The 19,388-nt window shown below is 41.4% G+C and overlaps 1 protein-coding gene across 1 annotated transcript in view; it reads right to left on the bottom strand.

Moving 5' to 3' along the window:
• PCLO (piccolo presynaptic cytomatrix protein) overlaps nucleotides 1-19,388 on the bottom strand; it is a 305,609-nt gene that overhangs the window by 34,763 nt on the left and 251,458 nt on the right. Inside the window, exons 12-17 of the mRNA XM_075274050.1 lie at nucleotides 13,129-13,237; nucleotides 10,522-10,589; nucleotides 8,481-8,692; nucleotides 5,997-6,047; nucleotides 4,294-4,424; nucleotides 1,815-1,841 (exon numbers count right to left, since the gene is read on the bottom strand). Coding sequence (XP_075130151.1) covers nucleotides 1,815-1,841; nucleotides 4,294-4,424; nucleotides 5,997-6,047; nucleotides 8,481-8,692; nucleotides 10,522-10,589; nucleotides 13,129-13,237 — 598 coding nt within the window. The remainder of the gene's footprint in view (nucleotides 1-1,814; nucleotides 1,842-4,293; nucleotides 4,425-5,996; nucleotides 6,048-8,480; nucleotides 8,693-10,521; nucleotides 10,590-13,128; nucleotides 13,238-19,388) is intronic.

The raw sequence follows: 19,388 nt of genomic DNA, 5'->3' as shown, positions 1-19,388 counted from the left end.
TACACCAAGATTATTGTTACATCTGTATTATTTTCAGACACACCAGATATCAGTTAAAAACATTTGGCAGCAGCTGCAGTTGAATATTAATACAACAGTCCTGACTGTGTATCTCTAAAAAATAAAGAAGGGATAACAAATGGATTTCAGCACAGGATTTAATGTAAAGGGATTTCAAGACTCAAGGAGGAGGCCAGGGAAGGTGAAACCTTAAAAAAAAAAAAAAAAAAAAAAAAATCATACCTGGCTCTGGTGTCTGCCACCAATGTTGTCCAGTCCAGCGTTCACCATGTCTTTGCTGGTAGAAGTCATGTGCCACATGTGACCACTGAGGTCAATCAGCGCCAGCCTCAGCAGCCAAAGGAAAGGCATTGGTGACATAACTCACATACATCACTGCTTCCTTTCCTGTGACTACTGAGGTCACTGATTGGCCTCAGCGGTCACATGTGGCGCAGGACTTCCTCTGTTAAAGGCACATTATGCTCTGGTCTGGACAGTAGTAGCAGACACCAGAGCACCTGAGTCCAGAAATTCATGGACAACCCCTCTAATTTCACAAATACTTCTAGAAAATCAAACTTTTTTTTTTGAAAATTTGGGTTTAGCTTTTAAATAAAAAAGCAATATTCTCTGTGTGAAACCAATTTTAATAAAACTAGGGGTAAATATAAATAGAAGAGGGGTGAATATTTTCCTCTATAGGTAGATAATTGTGGAAACCATTCTATTTTTAAAACCACCATGCATTTACTGTAACTTAAAGGGGTTCTCGTTTATGAAAAATAATTTGCTATACATATTTTATAAAAATACTGTATTGCTAAAATTAGATACATTTTGTTTACTGTCAATAAGTGAGCTTAACATGCATGTGATATGATCCAGCTGCTACAGTACATGTCTCATAGGAACTGTAAATAACAAATGCTGTATATTACAATATGATCTAATTCTGGAGAATTGTAGAAAAGAAAGTTATTTAGACAATGTTTTAGAAATACAAATGGCCATTGACCAGTCTTGGACAAAAAGTAAAAATTTTGTTCCATGGGCCACAGAGATGACTTATCGAAAATTTGTCATCATGATCAGATTCAATACTTGGTATCCACACTGATCAGCTAATAGCAGTCACCAGTGTATGGTGCCATATATTTTAGTCACAGTGTATTTCCTGGACTACTATACTTGGATAGCTGAAGAGACACAGATTCCAAAGATGTATTTATTATGCTTTAACTCAGTTTCACTGAAATGCATTAAGCCAGTAGAGTGGCCATGTTCTGTATCTTCAGGCATTCCCAGTACTCTATAGTTCAGACAGATAGTGCAGCAGACTCGTGAATGCTTCAAAAGCATATTGAGCATGGACAGTATCATTTTGCACCTTCACTCTTGTGTTTCAAGAATTTCATGCAAGTGAGAGCCAGTTTTAGTTAGTAGGCCAAAGGCCATACTTATGGATATTTACTGCATGTCTTTATTATGAAACTGTAGGTGTACATCTTGTATGTTATAGAATAAACTCATGGCGCAGCATCTCATGGGGTAGGTAATGCATATCACATCCTACCTGCTACTTACTGTGAAACAGACCACAGTAAAGTTTTTATGTAAACTAATGATAAAACATATTCCTATCAGTGTAATAAAATGCTGAAAACTGGAGAACCCCTTTAATTCCAAAATGTCTACAAATATTGATTTGTAATACATTTTGTAAAATCCGCCAAGCAATGCTGGTTTGTATTTGCTTTTTCATGCAAAGTAATATTAATCCATTCTTAATAAAAAGTCAAGTCAAACTCTACCTTGCATTCTGGACAACCATTACTTGGCTGTAAGGACCCAGTAAAGGGAATTTACACAAAGATGAGAAAGCATAGGAAGCAAGCAAAGATAAAAACAGAATATACAAGTGAAAGACATAACACACATATATAGGTAAACAACATCATTCTTTCATTCCTGGTACAGGTCGGCAGCATATTCCTTAGGGGTATAACATGGACATATCTAGATATATACTGAGGAACAGAGACAAAGATAAAATATAACAAACATGTTGATTCACAGAATACCAATACGCTTATTTTGTTGTTTGAATAATGCATGTAAAGTATATATCTTTAGATTCTTGAAACTTATTATATGCTACATAATACAATACTGTAACTGGTGGTCTAGGCTCTGACATCCCCCACAGTTCATAGGAACATAGCTGTTAAAAGCACATGGCTGCTTGGCATCTCACTGATATATTCTAGCTTTATTTTTTGACAGTCCATAGAACATATTTAGGGCCCCTTCACACGGCGTAAGTGCTCAGCTCATTCCGAGCCGTACACGTGAGCGCTTCTAAACACTTCCCATTTACTTCAATGGGAGCGCTCGTAAAGCCGGCTTTATGCGCGCTCCCATTGAAGTGAATGGGAAGTGTTTAGAAGCGCTCGCGTGTATGGCTGGGAATGAGCCGAGCACTTACGCCGTGTGAAGGGGCTCTTAAGCTCTCTTGGGCGTCAGAGGAACTAGGCTCTCTTTAAATGTTTTAGTAAGTTTGCTCTATCTACTGAATAGATCTTTAATGGCTTAACCAGGTGTAAACAATGCTTATAAAGGTATTTAACAAAAAATGCATATACAACTGGACTCCTGGGGCTTTACCACATAAAGGGAGAGCAATCTTTAAAAGGGACACAGAAATCCATTCATAGAGATGAGCGAGTACTATTCGAAATTCACGTTTCGAATAGCACGCACCCATATCAATGAATGGACACAGACGGCACGTAAAGGGTTAAGTGGCCGGCCGCCGGCAAAGTCTGCATGCCGGCTGCTTCCATTCATTCCTATGGGTGTGTGCTATTCGAAAAGGCCGTTTCAAATAGTACTCGCTCATCTCTAAAAGCCAAACCTTACATTATAATACATGTATCTCCCATTGGAACTTTATATGTTTTGTTGTGTTATAAGCATGTGATATATGAAGACTTCAATCACATTCATATGTGATTTCAGTATGCTCTGGAAATATTGAGTTTGTCACAAGACATTTTTTATTAACTGTATAGTGATTGGATAAGCCAACAATAAAATTACAATATACAATAAACCAATAGCAAAAACTAGAATATTGTAATTTAGATATTAAGATTTTAAATGTTGGCTGTAAAGTGTGCAAGCATAGCTATAAGTATGCAGCAAGTATTAATGTATCAATACTAAGCATTGTATATTTTCCATTACAGTTTCATGTCACTTTTGGGAACAGCAGCACATGCGGGAACTCTGTTGCATTTAAACAGAATATTACTGCTTGTTCCTTGATACCGTATAATGCAGGGGTTCTCAACCTGATGGTCGAAGGACCCTTTCACAGGAGTCGCCTGAGAGACTATCGGAAAACACATATTTCTGATGGTCTTAGGAACCGAGATACCTCTCCTTTATCTGTCTCCAGGTGGGTTCGCCTACCAGAGCTAGCGTTAAGGGGGGAGCAAACTGGGCAATTGCCCAGGGACCCCATCACCAAAGGGGCCCCCGGGATCCATAACATCAGGATGATGGCTTGAATCCAGGGAGCTCTACAACTGTATCGGCGTACTGTGCTGTGCACACTGATACTGTTTAATTCTATGACAGAAAAGGGAGATGAAAGGTCCCTGCTCTTTCATAGAAGACAGCTGGTAGCGCACTGCACATCGCAGCGTTGGTGACATGATGATGTCACTGCATCGCACCACATGTGGCACTGCTACAGGAAGAATCTCTGGGTCCTCTGCTCATCGTGGGAGCGCAGTAAGGTGAGTACAAGATTTATTGTTTTCTGGTAAAGGAAAGGGATCACTTGCTAATGGGGCAAACTATTATTTATAGGGGGGCTACTACTGTATTTATACTGGAGGAACTATTAAAAAGAAGGGGGCTAGTATTTATAATGGAAAAACTATTATAGATAAGGAGCACTATTATTATATTTAAGGGCGCTATGAAATTTAAGTAGGTTATTATAAGAGGAAACAATTATATATATGGGGCTGTTATAAGGAGGAGACTTATATAAGGGGGCTATTACTTATAATGGAGGAACAAAATAGCAACAAATATAATTTTATGTTTGGGGGTCACTGCAACATGAGGAACTGTATTAAAGGGTTGTGACATTAGTAAGGTTGAGAACCACTGATATAATTCATGAAATCTCACTTTAAAAAGATGACAGATGAACATATTGTAAAGCATGTCTATAAAAGGTTTATGTTACAGAACTAAAAGTTGCATTGAACTTACCCTCTTCCTGGGAGAAGATATACTTTAACAAAAGGATCGGAATAACCATTGTTATCTCTAGGAACAAGATTCCTTGCTTGCAGTATGTGGATTATGAGATTACCAAGATGTTTATCATAATTAACTTGAAGCTACAAAATATAGAAGAGAAAGCCTATATGCTTAAATGCAAATTCATTACAAATAGCAAACAACTTTTTACATGACAAAACAAGACACTCAAATCACAACAAGCAAGAGTGGAGATCTGATATGGATCAGTTGTTGCTTTGCTGTGTAAATCATACTATACAGTGGCATAACTACCTCAGTAGCAGCAGAGGCAGCTGCCACAGGGCCCGGGACATTAGGGGCCCGGTGAAAGCCGCTACTGCAGCTATCATTATACTCGGGGGTCTTTTTGGACCCCCGAGTATAATGATCGGAGGTCCGGGAGAAGTAAGAAACATAAAAAACACTGTTACTTACCTCTCCACGATCCGGGCAGGCTTCGGCCTAGTCGTCTGACGTCTCATGACCCCGGCCTACATCCCGGGTCATGTGACATCTGACGTCATTGAAGATGGACTACTTCGGAGGCCGACAGCGTAGGAGCCTGGAGATAGGTGAGTAACAGAGGGTTTTTTTATGTTTCCCCCCCCCCTGGGTCTCCGATTATTATACTCTGGGGTCTGAAAAGACCCCAGAGTATAATAATTGTTTATGGGTGTCCACAGTGGGACATAATACTGTGTGCAGGAGCCACTATGGGGGATAATACTGTGTGGAGGGGCCACTATGGGGGATAATACTGTTTGCAGGGGCTACTATGGGCTACAATACTGTGTGCAGGGGCCACTATGGGGGATAATACTGTGTGGAGGGGCCACTATGGGGGATAATACTGTTTGCAGGGGCTACTATGGGCTACAATACTGTGTGCAGGGGCCACTATGGGGGATAATACTGTGTGGAGGGGCCACTATGGGGGATAATACTGTGTGTAGGGGCCACTATGGGGGATAATAATGTGTGCAGGGGCCACTATGGGGGATAATACTGTGTGCAGGGGCCACTATGGGGGATAATACTGTGTGCAGGGGTCACTATGGGGAATAATACTGTGTGGAGGAGCCACTATGGGGAATAATACTGTGTGGAGGGGCCACTATGGGGGATAATACTGTGTGCAGAGGCCACTAAGGGACATAATACTGTGTGGAGGGGCCACTATGGAGTATAATACTGTGTGCAGGGGCCACTATGGGGCATAATAGAGCGCACAGGAATGCGTAGGAGGGGGTCGGTCAAGGTCTTCGGCATTGGTGTCGGGGGGGGCATGTCAAAAGTTCGCCACAGGGTCCGGCCATTCCTAGTTACGCCACTGATACTATATGTATAGTGATTGTCATATAACATTGCATTCTTTGCCTGTGGCCTTAATATATTGCAGAAGAAGGTGAGGGATATAACAGGAGAATAAAAAGTTTTCCATAATAAAGTATAGTGCAACATTTACGTTTATCAACTGCACTATTGAATTCTGAAATTAAAAAAAAAAACCCAACATTTAAGTTTAGGTTCCTTTTAAATAGTCATCTATCTACAGAATCATCTTCTTACAAATTATTTCTACACACACACACACACACACACACACACACACACACACACACACACACACACACACACACTATTAAACACCATACATGCTGTTTAAGTACCTGAATTTCACCAGTAATTGGATGAGATGACACCTTCACAACTTCAGTGGACTGCAGAAGAAACCATTTACATTTTTGGGGGTTATAAAGAAAGAGCACTACAAATGCAAATAACACATTTTCTGTAGCCGTTACAAGGGTCTTCTGGGATGTTTGTGATGGTTTACCATTAAAATAGGGCATTAATATCTGACCTGATATATGATCTTTTTCCAGGTCCATTACTGTACAGTGTACAGAACCAGAAGCAGATGACTCTGTACAGCAGCAGTGCCATGATCAGTGTGGGGACTTGGTTTAATGATGCCTTGTACATGATTCATAGGACAGCTGCAGCCAAACACTGGCCTCAGCAGTCACATGCCATACATGCAACCATCACTGCTAAGAACCATTTCACTGTGATTGATTATGAATTGATAGATTTTTTACCCAATATTGTAACAAAATTCACTGAAGTATGAGGAAGAAAAAAATAGTAATAATAATAATAATAATAATAATAATAATAATAATAATAAAACTTAACCTTCATTGGATATCGATAAAATAAAAAGAACAAACTATTAAATCTCACTTAAATCAGCATTAATTTAATTTCTTCCCAATGTACCAAAATAGAGGGGATGCCTGCCTGATATTGAATAGCATTGAATCTAATTGATATTGATATATTCAATGATATTAGAGGGACAGAGCTGCTATATTTGCTGCTTTCAAAATTATACCTGTCTGAGTCAGATCCACAAAGAAAGAACAAATCCCAAGACTACTGGCCTAGTGCTATGCCAGGGAATCTAACCTCAGACCCACAACAGGGAGAACTCTGCCAACAGTACTATACCCTCAGATAAGGAGACCCATTAGTTGTGGGGTTTAGTACTGTTGGCAGTGTTCTCCTTGTAGTGGGTCTGAGGTTTGATCCCCTCCCATGGCACTAGCTCAGTAGTCTTGGGATTTGTTCCTTCCTTGTGGATCTGACTTGGACTAGTATACTTAAAGAGGACCTTTCATGACTTTGGGCACAGGCAGTTCTATATACTGCTGGAAAGCTGAGAGTGCGCTGATTTCAGCGCACTGTCGGCTTTCCCGATCTGTGCCCCGGGTAAAGAGCTTTTGGTCCCGGGATCCGTAGCTCTTTACAGTCAGAAGGGCGTTCCTGTCAGTCAGTCATCGCGCTGTACAGTGTGAGCGGCAGAGGAACGCCCCCTCCCTCTGCTCACAGTGCTCGTCCATAGATGAGTATTATCAGGAGGGGAGGGGCGTTCCTCCGCGGTCTCAGAGCACAGCACTATTGGCACTGCTTGTACAGAAGGACGGTCCTGACAGACAGGAATGCCCTTCTGACTGTAAAGAGCTACAGTACCGGGACCAAAAACTCTTTAACCGGGCACAGATCGGGAAAGCCGACAGTGCGCTGAATTCAGCGCACTCTCGGCTTTCCAGCAGTATATAGAACTGCCTGTGCCCCGGACCATGAAAGGTCTTCTTTAAGAAAGCAGCAAAGACAGCAGCTCTGTCCCTCTACTATCATTTCTAGGCAGGCATTCCCTGTATTTTGGGACATTGTGAGATTAATGCTGGCTTTTAATAGTCTGTTTTTCATTTTATCGATACCCATTAAAGATTATGTTTTATTATTATCATTTTTTCTCCCTCATACATCGCTGCTGAGGAAAATGATTTACTATAGCTGTCACATTAATGGATGTAAGGGACATCACTGCTGCAGAACCAGTGAGGACAAGGAGATGTTTTTGTTTTTTTTTCTTTTTTAATATCTTATACTATTTCTAAAAATCTCTACATTGAATGCAAATTTTGTAAAATTGCAGACAACTTCTTTAAAGAAATGAAAGCTGAGCTATGATTTATTGCAATGGACAGCCGGGTAAATGAGGCTCACTGAATTTCTTTTCAGACCCAGTAACATCGATACTCATTAAATCCTCACAGTAACATGCAATGTTAGACTTCTTAGACCGTTGCTCGAACATGAGAAGTATTGTATGTACAGCACACTTTCATATTTATTACCAAGCAGTACAATCCTTGGCATCGCTATAGGCATAATGCACAGGAAATAAACTGCATTCATAGGTTTTGGATTTTTTTTTTTTTTTTTACGAACTGCCCTTGAAAATATGCTTCTAACTGGAAAATAGTTGTTCTAGATTTTTATTTCCTTGTGGCATGGTATATAACTAGATGTAATCAATTTAACCCTTGCATCACATTTATATCCACCTGCCACTTCTAAATATGGTGGAAACAACTTTTTAATTATGTTTTTATTTTATGGTAGATATTAATAGTAGGTCATAGTAAAGAAAATATTAAAATATTTAATCTAATATTATTTCAGAACTGCTATGAAACAAAAAGTTTTATAACAGCCATACTGTATAGTACTACAAATGTTTCTTTAACGTATTACTACAATGTTAACCCTATATTTTGTAAGAACGGCCATCCTCCTCATACCTTGCTGCTGTGCCTTTTCTTGCTTACAGAAGGGGAGCCAGGTTGCCCAGGACTGGGTACTGCACTGGAGGCTGCAGATGTTGTTCCTGAATGAATATATGATCCTTTCTCCACTGCTGAAGAGATAGCAGAAGGTGTCTGCTGCTGAGAAACCTTCTGGAGCTCAGCTGCTAGCTGTTTCGGATCCACTCCAGGAGACTTTGTTTTCTCTACTGTAATGAGGCAGAACGCCATAACAAACAATCAAGAAGTTGACAGACATGAAAGTAAAGAGATTGAATGAGGCTGGAAAAATGATCTGCTGCATTTTCACTTTCATCCATGGCTATGTTCAATATTGTAGCTCATTGTCGTGAAAGATATCAAGTGAATAGGGCTGAACTGCAATATGGACAAGACAGCCCATGGACAAAAGAATATTTGTTCCCGGAAAAAGAGGAAACTTTTTTCTAGTTTTAAGGTACTATTACATGAAGCAGATAACAAGGGAAATTATTGGGAACAAGCATTCTAAGGCTACAGTCAGATGATCGAGGTGCAAACCAGAATGAAAAATGTCAATTTCTCACAGCTTTCTTGCATCCAAAGACAGGCATTTTCATGGATCCCTCATACATTTGAGTGTATGGAGGGATCCTTGAAAATAGACAAAAATAGGACAAGGCTTATATTTTGTTGGTCATGTGAATATCCGCCATTCACAGACATCTAATTTAATGTCAGCGAATGATTTTTAATTTCATTAATAAGTATCACATTTTACTAAGCATATTGCCTGTATAATAACAGTCAGTACACTAGAGGTTTTCAGTTTAATACTTTTCATTAATACAATTAACCCCTTGCTGCTCTGCACTCTGCTATTACATTGCACTGAGTTTATAGTTAACGCTCAGCGCTGTAATAGTACTGCACTGTTATGTTGCAGGCACAGGAGCTGTGCTTGTGGCATGTCCTTGGTGACACAAATGACACCCAGGAATAGCTGCTAGGGGCTTAACCCCTTTAGATGGTGTGATAAAGAGCAATCATGGCAACTGAGTGGGTAGGAGGAAACATCACCCCTTCCACCCCTTGGATTTCCTGTGATGATGTACAGTAGTGGGGTCTAAAGGGTTGCTATGGCAGCCAGGAGGCCTGGTTGCCTTTCCCTATTACACATAGACATACATTAGTATTGCAGTACATTGAGGTGGGGATCAAGGGATTGCAGTTTCCAGTCCACTTGTGGGACACGAAAAAATAAATAAATAAAAAAAAGTCTAAAAGAAAGTGCAGAGAATAAATAAATAACACAAAGCTGAAAATCCATATTACAATTTTAAAAAATACATAATGTGACCAAAGTTATGTAAACAAACATGTTTGGCATCTCCAAGTATGCACTATACAAAAATATCGATATGTATCCCATACAGTGAATGCCGTAAAAACATACGTATCAAAAATGGGTCGCAATAGAAACTACACGTTACCCTTCAATTATGGTTCTGTCAACAAAACAGTAAAAAAGCTATATCCATCAGAATACAGTGACCCCTGGAAAGTGGAGATGAACAATATGAAAAAAGTTGCCAAGCAGTAACACCCAAACCTACCCTGTGTACTTAAGCGGTTAAAAAGTTTGTGGTTTAAGCTAAAACCATCTGGTATACTGATCATTAATATACAGGTGCAATATATAATAAAATGTACTTCTCATTACTGCAATTAAAAACCGCATGCAGGTCTTCAGCAACAATGGCACTGTATAAACCCAGCCTTAGAGATGCAGAATACTGGCAGCACATTGCCCTTTGTAAACAGGGACGTAGTGATGATAATTGGTGCAGCCAAATGGGGAAGAGCGATCAAGCAGTGACTGCTCCTCTCCAATTCACTTTGCATTGACCTGTGGAAATAACCCAGTGCAAATGGTGTTGATCGACATGTTTCTCATCGATTGGTACTCATTCTATTCCTGCATCTGGAGGTGTAAATGGACCTTTAAACAACTTCTTTATTATCCTAGGCAAAACATTTTCTCATCCCTTTTACTTACCAGCCCTCCCTGGGTCATGCAGTTCTAAATTCTGTGGAGTTGCAGAACTTGATAACATACTGATGTCCCTGAGAGGAAAGTAAAAAATAAGGTAAGAGGCAAACAATGAGATCTGAAAGATTTAACTTGCTATTTAAGGCAAAGACCCAACATGGAAGCAATGCATTGTGGTTTTTCCTGCAGCGCTTTTCACAAAGAAAAAGGTACTGTGGGTATATTTTTCATAGCTGTTTTGCACACGTTCATGTGATTGTAGCTCCATCTTTGTAATATTTTTTGAAAATCTGTTTTGAAATTTGAACTGGCCAGTGAATTCCAAGGGTTTGCACCATCATCAAGACCAATCATCTAGGTAATGCTTTCACTTGGGTGTATAGTGGGCCCCAGAATGAATTTCACCGGTAGGTCTTAGGCACGCCAGCCTGACACTGTGCATGTCATAGCATCAGGTATATCAATATCAATAGATTTGTTTAAAGTAAAAACCACATCATGCTCTTTAACCCCTTCCCTTCATCTACTGGGTCATTAAATATGGTGGCCACTCTAAAGCTGAGTGACTACCATAGCTGCTGAGTTTCTGCTGTTTTGAACAGTGGAGACCTTACAATAACTCTCATAATTTGAGTTCACTCTGATCACAGGCATTACTTGTTTATGCCCTCTTGATCATCCCCAGAGCCCCCCTATCTATTCTGGTACAGAATGGTTCCTTAATGGTGTGATCTCAGGAGCCATCATGTTCCTATGGCAGCCAGGAGATGTATTAAGGCTAGCAAGGCCTGTCATAGGAATATAGCTTTCGAGGATTGCCTGTGGCAGATCTCACTAGCTAGGCATAGACTATAGACCTAGCCTATAGACTGCAATATAGTTGCATTGCAGTCTATTGGACAAGTGATCTAAAGGTTCAAGCCCCATAGTGGGCTAAATAAACAGTAACAAAATATATATACAGTGAATGCAGTAGAAATAAAATGAATAAAAGCAATCAAAACATGAGACATTCTCTGAAAGGATATAAATAAAAAGTACATCTGGTCCCACAAAAAAAAAAAAAAAAAAAAGCAAACAAAAAAAAAAACAACACCTTAATCAGTCCTGCATATGGAAATCTAAAATGGTTGTCAGACTATGATCATGCCTTTTCCATTTATGTTAAGATATTAAAACATAACAAAAACAAAATATAGTTGGTATTTTGTAATCATAACAGCCCAGATAAGGCAGCATTCACACTTGCACCCATGTCTGCCTGCCGGGTCTCCATCCTATTCCCCGGAGAAACTGCATAGGGGAAGGCTTCCCAGCGGTCAGTTCTAAAACTCATTAATGTGAATTGGTTTTAACCCCTTCCCGCCGATGGCATTTTTTGATTTTCGTTTTTCATTTTTGACTCCCTTCCTTCTAAACCCCATAACTTTTTTATTTCTCCGCTCCCAGAGCCATATAAGGTCTTAATCTTTACAGGACAATTTTTTCTTCATGATGCCACCATTAATTATTCTGTATAATGTACTGGGAAGCTGGAAAAAATGAGAATGGGGTGGATTTGAAGAAAAAATGCATTTCTGCGACTTTCTTACGGGATTCGGTTTTACGGCGTTCACTGTGCAGCCAAAATGACAATTTTAACCCCTTAAAAAAAAAATCCAAAACTGTGTTAAAAATTTTTTTTTCTAAAAGTCGCCATATTCTGACAGCCGTAACTTTTTATACGTCAGTGTACGGGGAAGAATAGGGTGTCTTTTTTGCGGGGCTGAGTGTACTTTTTAGTTCCACCATTTTCGGGAAATGCTATTGCTTTGATCACTTTTTATTCAAATTTTTATCAGAATCAAAACTCTATTTCCCGCTACGGCGATTGCGGACACAGGGATACCTAACATGTATGTGTTTCACGGTATTTAACTACTTTTATATGTGTTCTAGGGAAAGAGGGGTGATTTGAATTTTTAATACTTTTTACATTTTTTAATATATATACTAATAGAATATAATTATAAAAATATAATAAAAATATATTATATATATATAGGCATTCATTAGACCCCCTAGGGGTCCTGACCCCCAGGGGGTCTGATCACTAATGCAATGCATTACAATGCTAATGCATTGCAATTGCATTGCATTGCAGGGCCGGCTGTCATAGTAATGTGACGCCGGCCCTGGAGCTTATTCACCAGGAAAATGGCGGCGCCAGTTTCTCTGGGGAATAGGACAGAGACCTGGCAGACTGACGCAGGGGCGTAAGTGTGAACGCCCCCTAACATGTCAACTTGGCTTTACCTTGAATACCATAATAATAAAACCCATAAGAAAGTGGTGCAAATGCAGTAATTCTCTAATTCCACCCCATTCTGAATTTGTTTCCAGCTTCTCAGTACATTGCATGGAATAGTAAGTGGTGCCTTTATGAAGTGCAATTTGCCCCATAAAAATTAAGCCTTTATATAACTCTGTGAATGGAAAAATAAAAACATTATTCCTTTTGGAAGGTGGTAAAAAAATGAAAAAGATTGCAGTGGGAAAGGGTTAAACAGTCAATTAATGTAACTAGTTGCAATGTATTGTATAGTGATAATAGGAGTATAAGTGTAAACTCACAGTCGTACACAAATTTCTGCTTCCCCACTTGACTGGCTAATGATACTTTGCACTTCTTCATATGTCTTTGCAGTTAATTGGAAACCGTTCCACTCTAAAACCAGCATTCCTGAAAAGATAATTCATATAATTTATATGATGTAACAAGACATAAAACAAATAAAACACAGTTATAACTGACCTTTCTAAGCTACCATGTCATCCCTGTATTTCTTAGGCATACTCAGATAATTGTGCACAGATTGTAAATTGTGAATCTTGAAACATGCTTTGTGCTTTTCTGGCATGCAAAATTGGTTTATTTTACATGTCGTGAAAGAGCAAAGTATGTTTAAATAAACACAATACAGTTTCAATTAAAATTATTCAACCACCCCTCTCCCCCAGAAATTAGGTTTAGTAAAATTTTCAAACGCTAAGCTGTTATCAAGGAACCGATAAAAGAAGAACAATATAAATAATTCAACACATCTAATATAACCAGTGGTTTCTCCAACCTCAACACAAAATGCCACACTTACACACTACTGCAGCCCCCTTTGTGACAAGCAATTTTGGTACTTAGTAGAGCACCCTCTGCTGTTATGACTTGCTGCAAATGTGATTTATAGTCAGACCCCAGTTTCTGATATTAATAGGGAAGAATCTTAACTTGCTGCTTATGGGTAGTTACTTCAAGTTCACTAGTATTTATGGGTTTCATGCTGCATCCATCTTCAAATCCCACCATATCTTATGTGTGTTCACTCCTGCATCTTCCAGCACTTCTCAAACCAAGCCTTGCTGAACTTTGTAGGATGCTTGCGATCATTGTCCTGCTGGAAGGTCCAATGATGCCTAAGCTTCAATTTTTCTTACAGAAGGCATGACATTTTCTCCTAAGATTTCATGATACTTCCTTGAATTTATCTTAATATCCACACAGCCCCAGAGCATCATTGAGGCACTGCTATGCTTCACTGCTGGCAGCGTGTTCTTTTCAGTGTATGCTCCATTCTTCCTCTATCTCCATATATACCACTGATCCAAAGGCCTGAGAAGTTCCAGCTTTTTTATTACCACTCCAAAATATATAGTTCCAAAACTTCTATGGCATATATATATATATGTGTGGACAAAATTGTTGGTACCCTTCGTTTAACGAAAGAAAAACCCACAATGGTCACAGATAGACCCATGACCAGCGACTGAGACCAAGCTTTCTGAGTCTGACACTGGGCAGTACATTTCTCTCTAGAATCTCTCGATAGTCTTGAGATTTCATTGTACCCTGCACAGATTCAAGACACCCTGTGCCAGATGCAGCAAATCAGTCCTAGAACATAACAGATCCTCCTCCATGTTTCACAGTAGGGACAGTGTTCTTTTCAAGATATGCTTAATTTTTCCATCATAGAACATAGAGCTGATGTGCCTTGCCAAAAAGTTTGATTTTTGTCTCATCTGTCCATAGGATATTGTCCCAGAAGCTTTGTGGCTTGTCAACGTGTAGTTTGCTTATTACTTTTGTCAGATTCAAGTTATTTCTGTGACCATTGTGGTACGAGGGGTACCAACAATTTTGTCCACATGTGTATATACAATGTACATGGTTTTCAACATATTAGCTTGGACATATGGATCTTTAGCACTTAGCATGCAATTTATTGTACAATCTGAAACTTCAGTCCCTGCTGCCACCAAATCTTGCTGCAAGTCTTTTGCAGTCACTTAACACATTTTCACCTGCCTCCTTAGTAATCTGGTGGTAGCTAGTAATAACTTCCTCTTTCTTCCATGTAGCCATTGTATCTCTAGGAACATTTGTTTATGTATCCTTTTTCCTTGTTTGTGCAAGGCAATAATCTCTTCTGTTACCTCTTGGACCACTCTGTTGACTTAGCCATATTTCTAACATGCAATCAATTGTCAGAATGCCCTAGCCAGTCAAGATGTGGTCTATCTCCAGAATACCTGATGCAACTAATGTAGTCCTTGATTCTGTGGTAAGCATTGAAAGTGGCATTTTGTGCTGAATTTGGACATACCACTTGTCTTAGTTCTTCTGAGACAGCTGAACGTTTGTAAATTTTGCTAATATTTAATGGTGTTGTATAGAGATGAGCGAACAGTGTTCTATCGAACACATGTTCGATCGGATATCAGGGTGTTCGCCATGTTCGAATCGAATCGAACACCACGTGGTAAAGTGCGCCAAAATTCGATTCCCCTCCCACCTTCCCTGGCGCCTTTTTTGCACCAATAACAGCGCAGGGGAGGTGGGACAGGAACTACGACACTGGGGGCATTGAAAAAAATTGGAAAAAGTCATTGGCTGCCGAAATCAGGTGACCTCCATTTTAGACGAATAGTGGATTTCAAATCCGGGTCATATGAGAATGTGAACTTTGTGACTATGAGACAGGGATAGCTGTACAGGCAGGGATAGCTAGGGATAACCTTTATTTAGGGGGGAATGTTATTAAAAATAACTTTTTGGGGCTCTATCGGGTGTGTAATTGTGATTTTTGTGAGATAAACTTTTTCCCATAGGGATGCATTGGCCAGCGCTGATTGGCCGAATTCCGTACTCTGGCCAATCAGTGCTGGCCAATGTATTCTATTAGCTTGATGAAGCAGAGTGTGCACAAGGGTTCAAGCGCACCCTCGGCTCTGATGTAGCAGAGCCGAGGCTGCACAAGGGTTCAAGCGCACCCTCGGCTCTGATGTAGGAGAGCCGAGGGTGCACTTGAACCCTTGTGCACCCTCAGCTCTGCTACATCAGAGCCGAGGGTGCGCTTGAACCCTTGTGCACACTCTGCTTCATCAAGCTAATAGAATGCATTGGCCAGCGCTGATTGGCCAATGTATTCTATTAGCCTGATGAAGTAGAGCTGAATGTGTGTGCTAAGCACACACATTCAGCTCTACTTCATCGGGCTAATAGAATGCATTGGCCAGCGCTGATTGGCCAGAGTACGGAACTCGACCAATCAGCGCTGGCTCTGCTGGAGGAGGCGGAGTCTAAGATCGCTCCACACCAGTCTCCATTCAGGTCCGACCTTAGACTCCGCCTCCTCCGGCAGAGCCAGCGCTGATTGGCCGAAGGCTGGCCAATGCATTCCTATGCGAATGCAGAGACTTAGCAGTGCTGAGTCAGTTTTGCTCAACTACACATCTGATGCACACTCGGCACTGCTACATCAGATGTAGCAATCTGATGTAGCAGAGCCGAGGGTGCACTAGAACCCCTGTGCAAACTCAGTTCACGCTAATAGAATGCATTGGCCAGCGCTGATTGGCCAATGCATTCTATTAGCCCGATGAAGTAGAGCTGAATGTGTGTGCTAAGCACACACATTCAGCACTGCTTCATCACGCCAATACAATGCATTAGCCAGTGCTGATTGGCCAGAGTACGGAATTCGGCCAATCAGCGCTGGCTCTGCTGGAGGAGGCGGAGTCTAAGGTCGGACCTGAATGGAGACTGGTGTGGAGCGATCTTAGACTCCGCCTCCTCCAGCAGAGCCAGCGCTGATTGGTCGAGTTCCGTACTCTGGCCAATCAGCGCTGGCCAATGCATTCTATTAGCCCGATGAAGTAGAGCTGAATGTGTGTGCTTAGCACACACATTCAGCTCTACTTCATCAGGCTAATAGAATACATTGGCCAATCAGCGCTGGCCAATGCATTCTATTAGCTTGATGAAGCAGAGTGTGCACAAGGGTTCAAGCGCACCCTCGGCTCTGATGTAGCAGAGCTGAGGGTGCACAAGGGTTCAAGTGCACCCTCGGCTCTCCTACATCAGAGCCGAGGGTGCGCTTGAACCCTTGTGCAGCCTCGGCTCTGCTACATCAGAGCCGAGGGTGCGCTTGAACCCTTGTGCACACTCTGCTTCATCAAGCTAATAGAATGCATTGGCCAGCGCTGATTGGCCAATGCATTCTATTAGCCCGATGAAGTAGAGCTGAATGTGTGTGCTAAGCACACACATTCAGCACTGCTTCATCACGCCAATACAATGCATTAGCCAGTGCTGATTGGCCAGAGTACGGAATTCGGCCAATCAGCGCTGGCTCTGCTGGAGGAGGCGGAGTCTAAGATCGCTCCACACCAGTCTCCATTCAGGTCCGACCTTAGACTCCGCCTCCTCCAGCAGAGCCAGCGCTGATTGGCCGAATTCCGTACTCTGGCCAATCAGCACTGGCTAATGCATTGTATTGGCTTGATGAAGCAGTGCTGAATGTGTGTGCTTAGCACACACATTCAGCTCTACTTCATCGGGCTAATAGAATGCATTGGCCAATCAGCGCTGGCCAATGCATTCTATTAGCGTGAACTGAGTTTGCACAGGGGTTCTAGTGCACCCTCGGCTCTGCTACATCAGATTGCTACATCTGATGTAGCAGTGCCGAGTGTACATCAGATGTGTAGTTGAGCAAAACTGACTCAGCACTGCTAAGTCTGCATTCGCATAGGAATGCATTGGCCAGCCTTCGGCCAATCAGCGCTGGCTCTGCCGGAGGAGGCGGAGTCTAAGGTCGGACCTGAATGGAGACTGGTGTGGAGCGATCTTAGACTCCGCCTCCTCCAGCAGAGCCAGCGCTGATTGGCCAAATTCCGTACTCTGGCCAATCAGCACTGGCTAATGCATTGTATTGGCTTGATGAAGCAGTGCTGAATGTGTGTGCTTAGCACACACATTCAGCTCTACTTCATCGGGCTAATAGAATGCATTGGCCAGCGCTGATTGGCCGAATTCCGTACTCTGGCCAATCAGCACTGGCTAATGCATTGTATTGGCTTGATGAAGCAGTGCTGAATGTGTGTGCTTAGCACACACATTCAGCTCTACTTCATCGGGCTAATAGAATGCATTGGCCAGCGCTGATTGGCCGAATTCCGTACTCTGGCCAATCAGCACTGGCTAATGCATTGTATTGGCTTGATGAAGCAGTGCTGAATGTGTGTGCTTAGCACACACATTCAGCTCTACTTCATCGGGCTAATAGAATGCATTGGCCAATCAGCGCTGGCCAATGCATTCTATTAGCGTGAACTGAGTTTGCACAGGGGTTCTAGTGCACCCTCGGCTCTGCTACATCAGATTGCTACATCTGATGTAGCAGTGCCGAGTGTGCATCAGATGTGTAGTTGAGCAAAACTGACTCAGCACTGCTAAGTCTGCATTCGCATAGGAATGCATTGGCCAGCCTTCGGCCAATCAGCGCTGGCTCTGCCGGAGGAGGCGGAGTCTAAGGTCGGACCTGAATGGAGACTGGTGTGGAGCGATCTTAGACTCCGCCTCCTCCAGCAGAGCCAGCGCTGATTGGTCGAGTTCCGTACTCTGGCCAATCAGCACTGGCCAATGCATTTCTATGGGGAAAAGTTAGCTTGCGAAAATCGCAAACTGACAGGGATTTCCATGAAATAAAGTGACTTTTATGCCCCCAGACATGCTTCCCCTGCTGTCCCAGTGTCATTCCAGGGTGTTGGTATCATTTCCTGGGGTGTCATAGTGGACTTGGTGACCCTCCAGACACGAATTTGGGTTTCCCCCTTAACGAGTTTATGTTCCCCATAGACTATAATGGGGTTCGAAACCCATTCGAACACTCGAACAGTGAGCGGCTGTTCGAATCGAATTTCGAACCTCGAACATTTTAGTGTTCGCTCATCTCTAGTGTTGTACTAATATGCAATAATATCAAATAATTTTGATTGCAACTGAAAATTGTGTTAGATTCTAGCTTTATACAATTAATTACATTCACTTTTACCTCCACAATTTCCTGCCACTCTCATGCCAATCTGATATGGTTCTTTACCAATATCTACATGTTATCAAAGCAAGCCATTGCTCCTTGTAACAGACCAGTGATTGGCTACAATGGTCACAAGTCCCTGTCTTAGGACATTATCATTGCAGCAGGAAGTCTAGAATGGCAGGGGATTGGGCAGTGTGGGACAGAGTAGCAGGGAATTGATATTGCCATTTTATTAAACAATTTATACACCATTCAAAAATGTTTTAAAATATTTTTTATTTTATTGAAACCCCTTCAAAGTGTAGACCTAAGTGCAGACCTAAGCGTAAATGGAATGTCTTTCGGCTGTCCACAGTAAAAACTTTCATTTAGCTCCCAAAGTCTCAAAATGTGTTGGTGAAAGAGACCCTTACATCACAATAAAACTTTCACTATAAATGCACAATGCATATTTAAAGGGGCTCTATCATTGGGAAAAGTCATTTTTAGATAAGTACATCCTTGCATAGCCTT

Source organism: Leptodactylus fuscus, chromosome 5 (assembly GCF_031893055.1).
Source record: "Leptodactylus fuscus isolate aLepFus1 chromosome 5, aLepFus1.hap2, whole genome shotgun sequence".
Taxonomy (NCBI): domain Eukaryota; kingdom Metazoa; phylum Chordata; class Amphibia; order Anura; family Leptodactylidae; genus Leptodactylus; species Leptodactylus fuscus.
Note: the sequence above shows the minus strand (reverse complement) of the source record. Positions and strands in the feature narration are given on the sequence as shown.